General features: G+C 43.2%; 1 protein-coding gene across 2 annotated transcripts in view; it reads left to right on the forward strand.

Annotated features, from left to right (window-relative positions):
* Positions 1-7,627: 7,627 nt before the first annotated feature.
* The window catches only part of Bmerb1 (bMERB domain containing 1), a 106,490-nt gene continuing 98,425 nt past the window's right edge, over positions 7,628-15,692 (forward strand). For both annotated transcript variants that reach the window (XM_028858396.2, XM_028858397.2), the window contains exon 1: positions 7,628-7,917. In XM_028858396.2, coding sequence (XP_028714229.1) covers positions 7,815-7,917 — 103 coding nt within the window. In that variant the 5' untranslated portion in view covers positions 7,628-7,814. The remainder of the gene's footprint in view (positions 7,918-15,692) is intronic.

Genomic DNA, 15,692 nt, shown 5'->3' on the forward strand with positions numbered 1-15,692 from the left:
CAACGAGGGGTGATTTCCCATAAGCTGCATGCAGACAGTTAGCTTATTTTTCTCCAATCGTTCCCTTGTCCTACAAAAGGGTCTTGCAGCCTAATCCTCTATAAAGGGTGAACTTTCATAAGGCACTGCTGTGGATATCACTCTATATAAATAAAACACTAATGGCCAGTGACCAGGCAGGAAGTATAGGCGGGACAAAGAGAGAGGAGAATTGGGGAAACAGGAAGAAGGAGAGAGAGACACTGCAGCCACCGCCAGGATAAGCAGCATGTAAAGATGCCGGTAAGCCACCAGCCATGTGGCTAGGTATAGATTTATAAAAATGGGTTAATTTAAGATATAAGAACAGTTAGCAAGAAGCCTGCCACGGCCATACAGTTTATAAGTAATATAAATGTCTGAGTGATTATTTTATAAGTGGATTGTGGGACTGCAGGGCTTGGAGAACCTGGAGAGAAGCCCTCCAGCAACAAATGGCGCCCAACGGTTCGAGTTTCCACCTTAAACCTGAAAATATTTAATAACCAATTCTAAACAGAGCCAAAACCAGGTTCCTGCTTCTTGTCTCATACGGCAGCTAGATGCTGCAAAATGCAGGTTTGAACACTGGCCGGTTCCTGGCGTGTGTGTTTGACCGGCAGTATGGCGGAAATGAGGCATCTGCCAGCAGCACATTAAGCTGTGTGGTAGATTTAGTCTTTACTAGTATTTAAAAAAAAAAAAAAAAAAAGAGGTTTCTGGGCTACACCCTGCTTTGATAAGAAGCATAGACCCACTATTTCTGAGAATTGATGGCTCCCAGAGCTGGCGGAAAACGTACCACCGCCATGTTGGGAAGCTGAAGTGGGCAGAGCCAGCAGCCACACCACCGTTTCAGTCTTAAAATGGTACAGTTTAAACCAATAGGCTCAAGGTAATATAAAAAATAAGCCACGTAAAGATGGCTACCACACAGAGAATCTGGATTATGTTCTCTTTGATATTCATAACTAAAGAAAAATATTTGATTGCAAAAGTTGTTGAGTTATGCCAAAATGTATATTTTAAAGGTACCTTGACTTCAAAATTTGGATTTAAGGATATGTTGCTTTGGAAAAGAGGTTCTGCTTTTGTTTCCACAGAAAGCCAGAGGCTGTGGATTTGTTCCAGATTAAGATACATCAGGTTTCACCAGCCAAGACCCCCTGAAAGGTCTCCGATGACACCATGGCCCAGATGATCCAACATCCAGAGTGGTTTCAAGGCAACTGGTTCACACAATACAGCCTCATGGACTACCCCATAGGCCTAAAATTTTCTTTGCATCCCCATAAGATACAGCGCCCCCTCCAGCAGGAAGTAGTAAGAGATGCTACGCCCAAATTCCCAAATATACCAAGCTGGCTTTAGAGGTGGAATTGGCTCACTCCCCTTCTAAACCCAGACATAATTGCTTTTAAAAAAAATGGTTAAGAGATTCTTGTGTCCCAAATCAGAAGAGCCCTCTGGTGTGGGACAGAGAAAAACCAATATTTTTATTTAAAACAAGTTGATTATAAATGTGATCTCTTTCTAAAAAAGAAAAGGGGATATGATATAAATATATAGGAGGATATAGAGATGATAAGATAAAAGGGTAGATTAATGAACCTACTTTTAAAGAACAACTTGTTTAAAATGTTTTACATAGGTATAGATTTTAGTTTATGTTTAAAATGTTTTACATTGGTATAAATTTTAGTTTATTGATACAAACATGAAGTTAATTTTGTTATACTGTATATATATATGTATATGTATATATATATATTTCTATTCTTGTTTGAGGTATTATGTTTATGTAACTCATTTAAAATTGTAATGGATAATTAAAAATAGATTAATAATTAGTCATTTATGATAATCGTATTTGTAGCCATGTTAGTTAAGTCTTCTAGGTATACATAGATATATTTCAGATAGATAAGTAATCTTCAAACACTTCATAGACCTAGAGAATATGGCATTTAAATAACTTAAAATTCTGTTGACATGAGACACAATTGCTCCTGGCTGCACCAATTTGATCCCGAGAGAATATTGGGCTTCTAAGACATTTCCATTTGGAAGTTTGTCTTCCTGGCACAAAATGGCCTACTGGGCAAAGAACTGCCCTTGCCTTGATGGCTGACAGTACAAATGCAATGCTGTCCTTCCTGGACAAGCGAGACACAAGGAAAGAGACCACTGTACTCTGCCAAGACAGGGTAAGATGGTCTTTCAGAATTCCTGCTTCTGAAAATGGTCTGTCAGATACTCTAGGCCTGTAGCCAATTTAAATGCACCAACAATGCTGAGAAACATTAGGTGACTGTCCAGGCTGCCAGCTGTCTCTGTCTACTCTTGCAAGACTCCCGAAAGTTGCTTGCATCCATCTACCATTTCTCAGGTACCATTATCTTCCTTCTCGGGTCTTTGATGTGGTTAAAGACTAGATAGTTGTAATTTCCTCAGTTATGATAAAAGATAAGTTAGATATAAAACCTTAAACTCACAAATATAAGATAGATAGGACATCTTTAATATTGTAACTGCAATTCTTGCTTGATAATTGTTTTGTTATATGTAATTTTACCATGTTAAAGTTAAAACCTTCCTTTTTAAAAAAAGAAGAAAAGGGGAAGTGCTGTGGATATCACTCTATGTAAATAAAACACTGATGGCCAGTGACCAGGCAGGAAGTATAGGCGGGACAAAGAGAGAGGAGAATTGGGGAAACAGGAAGAAGGAGAGAGGGAAGGAATGGAGAGACACTGCAGCCAGCTCGAGGAGAAGCAGCATGTGAAGACGCCGGTAAGCCACCAGCCATGTGGCTAGGTATAGATTTATAAAAATGGGTTAATTTAAGATATAAGAACAGCTAGCAAGAAGCCTGCCACAGCCATACAGTTTATAAGTAATATAAATGTCTGAGTGATTATTTTATAAGTGGATTGTGGGACTGTGGGGCTTGGGGAACCTGGAGAAAAGCTCTCCAGCAACAAGGCACTTTTTCCATCTTAATGTTTGTTTTTATTTCCTCAGAATTAGATATAATTAATATCTCCTGTGTTGCTTCCTTATATGTGCCCATTAAATTTTATTGCCTCTGAATCTGCCCTTACCAAATCAGCAATGTTCCCAGGGTCTGGAGTGACAGCTGGTATTTCTAGATAAGAAACCTGAGAAGCATCAGTTCCCAAAGAATTTTTAGGGGAAAATATTGGAGAAAAAAAAAGGGGGGGGATTCTAAGAATGATTACAGCCTTGTACAGTGAATGGGCCTGTGAAGGGAGATCAATGTGTCAGCTACTGAATGGAGCCCTGGCAGCTAGCGAAGCATCCAGCACAGAATGATATTTGTGGAAAGAGTGAATGTTATATAGAGATCACAGTGTCTTGGGGGAAAGAATGTGAGCTCGATTTGGTTCAATGGGAGTAGAAAGTAAGGGGAGATTACAGGTCAGTAAAAGTGAAGGTACCTAGAAGAGTCAACAAGATGTGGGCCAATACATATACTTTCTGGTTTCAATAACTCACTAAAACAAATACAAAATTTTATCTTACATATGAACACATGTGTGTTTATATGTGTATGTATGTGTCATATGAATACCTTGGATTTTCCAAACCTATTAGATTTATGTATTATCAGATTATTTCTTATTCATTCCTCAAAATCTAGCCCAGGATAACACACACACACACACACACACACACACACACACACACAAAGAGAGACACACACCGAGACACACACACAGGCACAAAGTTTAGGACTGAGCATTCAATTACCACGTGTTCTCAGCAAAGTTGTCCTCTGATATTCACATAAGTACATGCATGCATGTGTGCGTGTGTGCACATACATACATTAATTTACATAATACATACATAATACATGCATGTAATAATAATAGAAAAGAAAGGCCCTGTCCACAATTATAGGTGGGGGAGGGGTTCATGGGGGCCTTATTCAATCCATGTTAAACTATTGACTACTGAAAGGTCCTGAGAGAGGGCCAGTTATTGTCTTTGGTTGTGTCACGCTGGGGAGCCCACCAAGCTCCGATTGACAGTTCCACATTCATGGCTACTAGTTAAACTCAGTGAGTCATAAGACAAAACCAAAGGACATGAATGTGGAGAAACGATTCAGGGTGGGCAGGGGATGGCAGAGGTGGTCAGAGTATACAGATGCATTTTTTTTTTTTTTTTGGTTTTTCGAGACAGGGTTTCTCTGTGTAGCTTTGCGCCTTTCCTGGAGCTCACTTGGTAGCCCAGGCTGGCCTCGAACTCACAGAGATCTGCCTGGCTCTGCCTCCCGAGTGCTGGGATTAAAGGCATGCGCCACCACCGCCCGGCTACAGATGCATTTTATACATGTATTATAAGATGTCAGAGAACAAATTACATTAACAAAAAGAACAAATAAAATCACTTTTATAACTATAAAAGTAATACATATTATCTCATAGGAACATTGTAGACTACAAACAAAACATTTGCCATCTTGGCATTATAGGTAACCATTATTAATATGCTGCATGTCACTTTTCTCCCTGGTGATGTGAGCAAATATCTAAACATATGAAGTGGGGAGTCATTGCTGGCTAAGGTGACACACACACCTATAATCCCATAATCTCAGCATTTAGGAGGCAGAGTACCTCTTCAAGTTCAAGTTCATCCGTGGACACCTAGCAACTTTGAGGACAGATAGGGCTGCATAGACCCTGTCTCAAGAAAAAAATAAAAAATTTTTTTTCATTTAATTTCTACCATTACTAGTCCATGAAAGAACAGAATTGAGATCATGATGTACATTTAATGTTAAACAAGGTCAAGAACAAAGAAGGCCTGGTAGAAAAAGCCTAACATCCCAGCTGCTATGGAGGCTGAGGCAAGAATGTCAAAAATTCTAGCTTTTTCTGGGATTCATAGTGAGTCCAAAACCAGCCTGGGCTACATAATAAAATGCTAAAGACAGGAAGGAAAGAGAGAAGGAAAAGAAAAGGAAGGAAGGAGAAAGAATAGAAAAAATACAGTAAGATATTAGTTGATGGGTCACAAAAATGAAAATTAAGCATTACTGAGCATACAGAGAAATTGTACATTTGCATATTCCTGGCAGACAAGTAGAATGTTTTGACAGTTTCTCAAAAAGCTAAACACAGAATACTAGGTGGCCTGACAACTCTACTTGTAGGTATATATCCCAAAGAAACAGGTACTCAAATAAGTGCTTATACACAAGGCTCATACTGGAACTAGTCACTGTAGCTTGGAAGGCTTACCCACTGAGCCATCTTGCCAGTCCTGAGCTCAGTTCTTACTGGCCTAGACCACACTCAATCATATTTCAATTCCTTGGGTTTTTTAAAGATTTATTTTTATTTTATGTGTATGGGTATTATGACTGTGTGTCTGTGCACATGCGTGCAGTGCCCTTGGAAACCGAAAGAGGGCATTGGTACCTTGGAACTGGAGTTGCAGACTGTTGTGAGCTGTCTTGTGGTGCTAGGAATGGAACCCTGGTCCTCTGCAAGAGCAGTCAGTACTCATAACAACTGAAATTCCAACCTCCTTGTTTTATTTCTCATGCCTTGATAATAAAGGAAATAAGATATTATTTTATGTTTTTATCTAATTAGATTAGGACCTCTCAGAAGTGGCCAAATGGTGAGACCCCTATCTCAATTCAAACTCCCAAACAAAACAGAGCAAAACCTGTCATTATAATCTAGGTTTATGGTTTTAGGATGTTTTGAAGCTAGCTCTTTTAGGAGTTCACTGTTGATAACTTTTTTTAAGTGGTAAAATCATTTTCTTGGAAAACTCGTCTGCTTTACACTTCCAATTCACAAAAATAGATACCAGTGTTCCCAGATGACATCACAAAATAACTAACAAACAGTAAGCCAGCATCTCCTGACCCAGAGGTGGGTCTGTTCCTCTCCCTCCATACAAAACGTAACAGCAGTGAGATGCTGCAGAGAAGGCTCGGCAGTTAAGAGCATGCATGACTCTTGCAGAGGACCTGAGTTTGGTTCCCAGCACCCATGTCTGGTGGTTCACTACTGCCTATAACTCCAGCTCCAGGGGCTGTAATGCCTCTGACCTCTGAGAGCACATGCATTCACATGCACCTCCCACACACATCCCAGCTCATGCATATACATGTAATTTAAATATAACCACAGGGGCTGGAAAGATGGCTCAGTAGTTAAGAACACTGGCTGCTCTTCCAGAGGACCTGGGTTCAGTTCCCAGCACCTACGTGGTAGCTCACAATGTCTGTAACTCCAGTTCCAGAGGATCTGACACCCCCACACAGACATACATGCAGGCCAAACATCAATGCACATAAAATTGCTTTAAAAAGAATTAAATATAACACAGTCAAGAAAGTCAGGACAAGAAGAGGTGGAATCTGAATTCATATAATCTGGATTCAAGGACTAATTCCGATACCTGGAAGTGTGGGGATTTGGGTAAGTGATTTCTCGGAACATCAATTCTGTCTTCTGTAAAACAAGGGGGAGTGGAGTGCTAGCTTTCACAGTGACTTTGGTAAGTGTTTTATGTTTAGCAGTCATTCAATAAGTAGTATTAATTTTTATCAACCTAGCTGCTGATTATGCTTTATCCATTCATTCATTCATTCATTCATTCATTCATTCATTCATTCACTCATTTGAGACATGGTCTAGGCTGGCCTCAAACTCCCTATGTAGCCAAGAATGACTTTGAATTTCAGATCCACCTGCCTCTACTTGTGTGCTAGGTTTATGCAGTGCCCAAGGCTTTGTGCAAGCATTCTACCTACTTAGCTGTGTTCTCATCCCTTACTTCTTAAATACACATACACACACACACACACACACACACACACACACACACACACACACATTTAAAGTGTGTGTATAGGTCAGAATTTGGTGCAAGGTGTCTTAAGGGTAGCAAGTCCTAGGGATCCTCCTGTCTTCACTCCCAGCGCTGGGATTAGAAGTGTGCACTGCTGCACCTGCTCTTTTAATGTTGGTTCTGGAGCTCACATTTGGGTCCTCAGGCTTGGGCTGTGAATGCTGTACCAGTTGACCCTATATTGTAATGCTGCCATGTTTGGTCATGATTATTCTCCAGGTTTGTAAAGATCAATGTTTCAAATAGCTTTGTTGGTCATGTGCCCCAAAATATTTTCGTCTCTCTTGTTCCCGTCCATACAAACACACAAGATTGATAGAGGTGTACACACACACACACACACACACACACACACACACACACACACACACAAACGCAAGCAACACAGAACTCATCAGCTGGGGTCCACACTCCTTCACAAAGCACACATCATCAATGGATACACTCTGGCTCACCAATCACACTTGAAACCTGCCAGCCCTCTGGCAGATCCCAAGCCACCCACAATGCTAGATCCATTCACGTAAAGCCTATTCACTGGCTCCAATATGGGCAGTTACCGTATTCTTGTTTCCTTTAGGGATGATTTTATTTTAGTTGTTTTTGTTTTTGTTGTTCTAGAGAGTTTATCATCTGTCCCTCCTTCTCCCTACCCAGCCCCCAAACCTCCCCCCTCCAGCCTCCATTGCGCATGTGTTATGCATCCCTCCCCCATCCTGGGTACCAGTTGGGCGCTTTCGGGTGCTGGCAGTTGAAGAGATGGAACAGCTTCCTCAGGAACGCCCAACCCCTTAAAACGCTGCTGACCAGAGCCACCCTCCTCCCTGCAGCCTTCAGCAGGGATGGAATGAAAGGGGACCCCTTGTTTGACCTGCCCGCGGGGATCAGCAATGGAGTTAAAGCAATCTCTCTCTGTCCATCTGGAAGCCGAGAAGCCTCTGAGGCGCTATGGGGCGGTGGAGGAGACAGCATGGAAAACAGAGGGACTGGGAAGTAAGTGTTTGGGCAGGGAACGGGAGGGGACAGTTGGAGACCCTGTGCTGAATCTGGTGGCCCCTAGTGCGCGAGGAACGTGGTTGAGCAGAGGGAGGAATCGCCCCCGCAGCCAGGCTTCCAGTGTTGCACAGCAGCGGTGTTCTCCCTACAAACAAAGAGGGGACCCTCCAGGGCTGGGCTGCACCGGGAGGCTCCTCGGGAAATCACAAGGCAGCTAAGCCAGGAGGAGCCTGGCTGGATTAGGGAGTCCTAGATCTGGGAGCCGGAGGCTGCTCTTGCAAAGGACAACCTTTCTTGCAGCCTAGGAAGGAGGATGCTAGGGTGTTGAGATGCTTGAGGGCGCAGGAGCCAAGGGTCAGCTTGGGAAGCGCCCACGTACTGGAGATGGGGGAGTGTCTGTTTGCTCTTCCTGCCTTGAGGTTTGGGGCATAGCAGAAATCCCAGCATCTTCCCACCTCCTCCTGGGTCAGAGAGAAGGGAAGGAGCAAGCAAGGGCAAGGTCAGCCCTGTGCACACACCCCCACGCTTCTAGTCCTTGACTTGATGATCCGATTTGGTTTGGGTTCAGCCTTAGCAGGCAGTTTTAAAACAGACCTCTGCACTCACCAGTTCTCTCTATGGTGTTTTGGTATCAACAGACACTGCTAAATAAATCCAAGACTTTTGCCTTCAATTTATTGGACACGATACTTAAAACTGCAAAGTGTGGAGGCTGGAAAGTCTAGGGTCACTGATGTTCCTGTAACTCTAGGGGCTTCCCAGTGTCTTCCACCCCTTCTCCTGCTCTGCTAGGGCTTGCTCAGCAGCCTTGGTGTATGTAGCCTGCCAGGCTGGGAAAAGCCCTCTTGTCGTTTGAGGGGCCCTGCAGCTACTTGCTCTGCTCTGGGTCTCTGGGCTCAGTGCTCATTCCCAGCACCAGTTCCTGAGTTACATGCACTTAAAGTATTGTAAATACGCTCCTCTCTCTCTGTTTCTGTATCTGTCTCTGTCTCTGTCTCTGTCTCTGTCTCTCTCTCTCTCTCTCTCTCTCTCTCTCTCTCTCTGTGTGTGTGTGTGTACAAATGAGCATGCACATGTTTTCTTCATACTTATAACTATGCACTCAACAGCTTAGCTATACTGTGTTTGGATTTCAAGTTCAAATGTTTTCATTCCTGCTAGGATGAATGTCCTAATCCTTCCAATCTCTTTCCTTCTTTCATTTTCTTTCTCCTTTTAAGACCTGGGTCCATTTTCTGCTTCATCCTTTCTAACTCTTTGACTTTGGCATTTTGAGGTAACCTCAAGGCTGCAGGTCAGTTTTACAAACTCAAAATAATACCACCATTGGGTGCCTTTTATTGTTAGATTGCTATATCCTGAGAACTTCAGATACACCATCTCATTAATTACTATTACCACCTTGTGTGGCCTGTAACACCCCTTGCATGAGAGGGCTGGGGCTTGCTAGGTAATGCAAATGGAATTGATAGACCCAGGATTCCGACCCAGGTTAGTTGGACTCCACACATTTTTCATGAAGGTTTACTGCTTTCACAGTTTCAGGAAACTTCCTAGGTCTGTTTCAAAGATGGTCAGTGATTTTATAAGCAGATAGTGGCTCTGTTGGTCCCTGCAGTCCACAATGCTCCAAAGAAGGTTGGGTCCCCATAGAGTAGAAGCAGAGCACAGTTGAGGAATCTCAGACTTGACTAAGACTTTCTGACTGACCATGTGACAAGGTATGTTTCTGTCATTACTTTGCCTCTTCTTTGAAAGTGGGGATAATATCATGGACCATATGACTCTATCATGAATATTAAATAAGATGGTGCTCGGGTGAGTTCTCAGGACACAGCTATGTTTCGATAGTTCCTCCTCCATCCATAGACCTCTCATCCTTTCCATGAAACTGCACAAAGTAAGACTACGTTAAAACTGCAGTATTGGGCAGATCTCTGTGAGTTCTAGGCCAGCCAGGTCTATTTAGCAAGTTCCAGCCCAGCAAGGGCTACAAAGTAAGACCCTGTCTCAAAACAAAAACCAAAAGCAAACTGAAATATTGAGCAGTTCTCTAACAGCAACACACGTCCCCCAAGGTCTCATGTAACCCAGACTGGCCTCAAACTCTGTAGCTGAGGATGACCTTGAATTCTCCTGCCTCTCCTCCCAAGTGTTGGGATGCAGGTGTGCACCAGCTCACTCAGCTCCTTCCTAGCATTTCTCTTACAGATTTTCATTTCTTGCCTTTTTATTGGGGAAAACCAAATTCAAGCATGTAGGGAAAATTGAGGTAAAAATCCAATTTATGCCATATGAGTCCCTAAAAATTTTGTACTTCTGAGTCCTGGCTGTAAACTCCCTGATCCTTTCTGTTCCAAACAATCCAAGACTCTGAGACTTGCCTGGTGGTTCAATGGCAGACCAGTTTCTTATGTGCCTTGGCACAGATCCCCAAACATATCCCCTAGCTCTTTAAGCTATTCACATTTGAAATCTTCTCAAAGCAGGAATCCAGAGGCTCACTTTGGAAACTGGAATCTGGCAAGTTTGAGTATTTTGATTCCTGTCTACAATCAGGCATTTTGGGATTTTTGTTTGTGTATAAACATCCTCTCAACTCCCAAGAGATCTATAGAGCCTTCCCATAGGTCTGGGCCTCTATTTATTTATTAATGAAGTGTGGAAATTAGTAATACTGGTGCTATGGCCAAACTAGTGCCAAGCCAGAGCTGTGACACTTGACATGTTGAGGGAAGAAAGAACCCATTAAAAAGGTTCTGCTTCACTTCTGCATGCATTCCAAGATTTTTAAGAACTAACAAAGGAGAAAGTGGGTAGATGTGGTTGCTTTTAGCTGTGATTGTATTAGCTTCCTTTCATTTCAGCGAGAATATTTAGAGTATTTGTGTACTCTGACTTATTTACAGACAGGGAGGGTCTCATGTAGTCCAGGCTTGCCTTGAACCTGCTATATAGCCAAAGATGACTTTGTAATGTAGAGGTCAGAGGACAATTTGTAGAAGTCAGTTCTCTTCTATCATGTAGATACTAATCAAACTCAGGTCATCAGGGTTGATGCCAAGAGTCCTTACTGGCTAAACCATTAAATTAGCTCTTGACCTTGAACTGATCCTCCTGCCTCTACTCCTAAGTTTATGGGTATAAACCACCATGCCTGGGTTTGCATTGATGGGACTCAAACTTGGGGCTCTATGCATGCTAAGCAAGTGCTCTACCAACTGACCTATACCCCAGCTCTCAACTATAGCACTTATTTAATTTACTATCATTATTATTTGTGGTACTGGATCCTGAACACAAGGTCTTGTGAATGCTAGACAAACGCTCTATCACTAAGCGGTATTTTAAAGTCATCTAGGCCTTGAACCTACACTGTAGTCCAGGTAGGACTTGAACTTTGAACCCTCTTAGGCCTGTACTACCTGGTGAAGCTTCAGGTCCAGTTTTTAGAAGAAGAAATGTGATGTGCCATAGTTACAGTAGAAAAGAACAGAAGTGGGGTATGGAGGGACATGGCTGCCATCTAAGCACTGGGGTGGAGAGGCAGAAGGGACTGGAGTTCAGGCTCATGCTTGGCTACAAAGAGAGTTTGAGGCTAGCCTTGTTTCAAAAACAAATAACTACAAGTGAAAGAATAGGAGTTTGAAGCCAGGTGAGGTGAGTTCAAACTCACCCTTGCCCTTTCCCGCTCTGTTCCCATGGGCATATAGTTGAAGCTATACTACTGGTTGCTTTATCTGTAAAATGGTAATAAATGGGACTGAAGAGATGATTCAGTAGTTAAGGGCACTTGACCTAAGTTCAGTTCCCAGCATCCACATTGGGTGGCTCATAACCCTCTGTACCTCCAGCTCTAAGAGATCTGACACTGTCTTCTGAACTATACAGACACCCACATTTGTGAACACACAAATAAATGCTCTAAAATGAGAATAATAATAGTAATGGATGTTTGGGGCTCTTGGAGTACAGAATGAAGTCATTTAACACACAGCCCCAGGTCAATGCCAAATGGTTGTCGTAATAGGAACCAAGTAGAAGACCCTTGTATCTGCAGAGGTTATTGAAAAGCTGTAAAGTGTGGGTGATGACCGTGTCTATTCTGCCTTCTTCATAGAAGTGTGTGCAGAAAGACTTTTTAGTACCTCAGCCCTCCCTGTACTCTTTTTCAGTTTTAGGAATTGAGCTAGGGCATCATGAATGCCAGAAAACCATCTAGTATTTCCTCAGTTGAAACAGAGTCTAAGAAATGGCCTCTATTAACCCTCCCCCCCTCCCTGAACCCTTACCAGGTAGCCCAGGCTAGCCTCAAAGCTGAGCTTCTGGCTCTACTCCACCCCCCACCCACCTTTGACAGCATTTTTCCATAAGCAGTGAGGTGTTTTGTTTTTTGTTTTTGTTTTTTTTAATAACTCAGTTGGAAAATGCATAGTGACATTTCACTGTGGCAAGATCTATAAAAATATTGCTTTCAACTGACTGTACTTAATTAAAGGAGACATGAAGACACGGTGCCTTTGAGAAAGCTTGGGGGCTCTTAAAAAGCACAGTGGTCTGTTGTCAGGGCCACGGTTTGGCAAATCTGAATGTGCCTTAAAGGATGATCAAGGACTGGGGGTTGGGTCGGTGGGAAGATAGCTGTGTGTGTGTGTGGCGGGGGGTGCTGAGGGCATCAGGGTAGGAGAGGCTACAATAAAACAGCCAGCCCAGACGGCAACCTTCCCAGAAGCCCCTTGAAGATGACTGTTTTTTTTTTTTTTTTTTTTTTTTTTTTTTTGGTTTTTCGAGACAGGGTTTCTCTTGTGTAGCTTTGCGCCTTTCCTGGAACTCACTTGGTAGCCCAGGCTGGCCTCGAACTCACAGAGATTCGCCTGCCTCTGCCTCCCGAGTGCTGGGATTAAAGGCGGAAGATGACTGTTATTTACAAGTCCAAGGATGTGAAGCGACTAGCAATCAGATCATTAACTGACCAGTATCTCTGTTAATAAACAATACAGAGCTTGAAGTAATGTGACTTGCTGCTTATCTGTGAACACACTGTTGGGGAGATGTTTTTGCACCATTTTCCTTGGTTTGGCTCATCTCCCCTGACTTTCTAATTAGGGAGGATAATTGTATTATTTCTCATTTTATTCTTGGCAATTATTTTGTCCTTCTTATTATAAAAATAATAATTTCACTTTTTGTGTTGTTTAGAGGCAGGATCTCATGTATTCCAGGCTAGCTTCCATTCACCATAAAGTCAAGGATATCCTTGAACTCCTGATCCTCCTGCCTCCACCATGGAAGTGCTGGAGTGACAGGCACATGCCACCACTCCTGGTAGTGTTCAAGGAGAAGGGCACAAGCACTGAGCAAGGCAAACCCCTCCCATATTTAGGGGACATCAGGATTAGGAATGAGGGTACAGATAATATCTAAACAGCATTCCATTCCAGTCATGATAAATGTTTCCTGGGAATTCTCAGGGGAATGCTGTTCATCTGGTCATCAGGAAATGACTGCTTGAAGAATATGACATTTTGACATGTAAATAGCTCTGGATGCAAAGACTTGGAGTATTCGAGGAAGAGGCAGGTGGCTCAGGCAGCTGGGATCCAGTGAGTCAGGGAAAGGTAGTGCTTAGTCAGGAAGGAGGCTGGCCAGATATGTCCTGTGGTTACGTTTTTAAGAGAAGTCTGAGACTGGCTACCATGGTAAGACACGTTGCTGGGCCACGCTTTTTCATGTTTTAATATACTTATTTATTCTGTGTCGGGGGAGGGCATGTGGAGGTCAGAGGACAGGGGTCCATTCCTCCTTTCACTATGTGGGTCCTGGGGTGGTCAATCTTGGCAACAAGCTCATTTACCCACTGAGTGATCTTGCTAGCCCCTGCAGGGCTATTTTAAGCAAGGGAAAAACACAGGGTGGCTTTTGTTTTAAAGCACCACACTGGTTATTGAGGGAAAATAGGACCACAGAGGGGCAAGCTGTGATCCACATAGCAGTGCTTGAGCAGCTGAAGCATTCCTTCTTCCTTCCTGATGACATCCATTTTGAGCAAATGGGGAATGGCCTTGAGTGTGAAGCGTTGACAAGGGACAGAGACAGCATGGCCAGCCTGGGGAGGCTGACCACTTAGTGAAGAGTAGATGTCTCGTTACCTTCAGCTGATAGGCACAAGCTCGAGTTGTGGAAACTATAGAAGCAGAAATTGGAGTTATGACAATGCTGGTATTAAAGAATTTGTTCTGCTTTTTCTGGCTAGCCTCAAACTCTTAGTGGTCCTCCTGCCTCAGCTTCCTGACTGTCAAAATCACAGGCCATCACCCTTGTATCTGATGTTTCGTGTTTTATGCTTTCTTTCTGAGTATTAAGTAAAGGGGGAAATGTCCAGGGTGTTTATTCTTGGTATCTGTTTTTTCTGTTTTGTTCTGTTTTATTTTTTTCTGAGACAGGGTTTCTTTGTATAGCTGTCCTGGATCTCACTCTGTAGACTAGTCTGGCCTCGAACTCAGAGATCCACCTGCTCTGCCTCCAGGGTGCTGGGTTAAAGATGTGCACAACCATGCCTGACCCCTGATATCTGAGTGGTTATTAAATGCTTGTTAATAATACACAGTCCCGAGAGTTAGCTGTGTTCTCAAGCTCACTCACTTCCTATGGCAGTTCTGTGACATAGACAGATTTGTATTTCCCATTTTATGCTTGGGGAAACTGAGGTATAGGGAGATCAAGGAAGTTGCTGAAGACTTTTTCTTTTTTCTTTTCTTCTTGTTTTAGTTATTTAAGACTGTGCAGCTCTGGCTGTCCTGGAACTCACTCTGTAGACCTGGCTGGCCTTGAACTCACAGAGATCCATCTGTCTCTGACTCCTGAGTGCGGGGATCAAGGGCATGTGCCACTATGGCTGGCCTGCTGAAGGTCTTAAAGTCAGTAATTGGTGTAGCCTAATATGATTTTAGGCTTCTTTGACTCCAAGTGTCTCTTTCCAGGGAGGGCTGGTATTCCTAGCCCAGTGAAGAGGCAGCAGAATTTGGAAATAAAGTAAGACATAGCTTGGAACCTCAAAACACACAGATATGCGGAGAGGGAATGCAATGACAAAGGACAGTGTCAGTGGAATGAGACCGTTGCTCCATGGGAACACAAGCAGGAGTAAGAGGAGATTGGTGCTCACAAAGGGACTTCAGGCCGACAGCAAATAAGAATGTTTGCATTGGGCTGGGAACTAAGCAGTTTTTAGAAGTGGAGAGAGGTGAGGAGGGTGAGAGAGGTTAACTGCCAGTTTGAAGAGAGGGCATCTCAGGTAAGCTGCCTGCTCAAGGCAGGGAGGAGGTGATTTCAAAGGTTGGAGTCCATGCACTGGCTTTGGGTTTTGCTTTGATTTTTTTTTCTTGGCTTCTTTTCCCTGGCTTAATGAAATATTAAGGAATTCCTCCACACACATGTGGTCTGGAAGCTAACACAGACAGAGAGTTTCTTCTGGTGTAGCCTTTCAGAACACTGCTTATGAGTGCCCCTGAAGAGGCTAGCGCATGGCTCTCCATTCTTCACCATTCACTTGCTGAACAGGTTGAATGCCTACTGTGTGCTAGCTTCAGAAACACAGAGTAGAGTAGGCCCAGCCTCCATCCTAGGGAAATTCTCAGCCTGTGTTCCCTTTTTCACTCTGCTGCTTCCTAGCAACTGGGATCTTAGGCAATGTATCTCTGTAGCTAGAGTTTTCCTGCCTTGTCCACAGTCCGGACAAATCTTTGTCACCTGCCAGTCCCACAGCCGCTCAG

Source organism: Peromyscus leucopus, chromosome 8b (assembly GCF_004664715.2).
Source record: "Peromyscus leucopus breed LL Stock chromosome 8b, UCI_PerLeu_2.1, whole genome shotgun sequence".
Lineage (NCBI taxonomy): Eukaryota > Metazoa > Chordata > Mammalia > Rodentia > Cricetidae > Peromyscus > Peromyscus leucopus.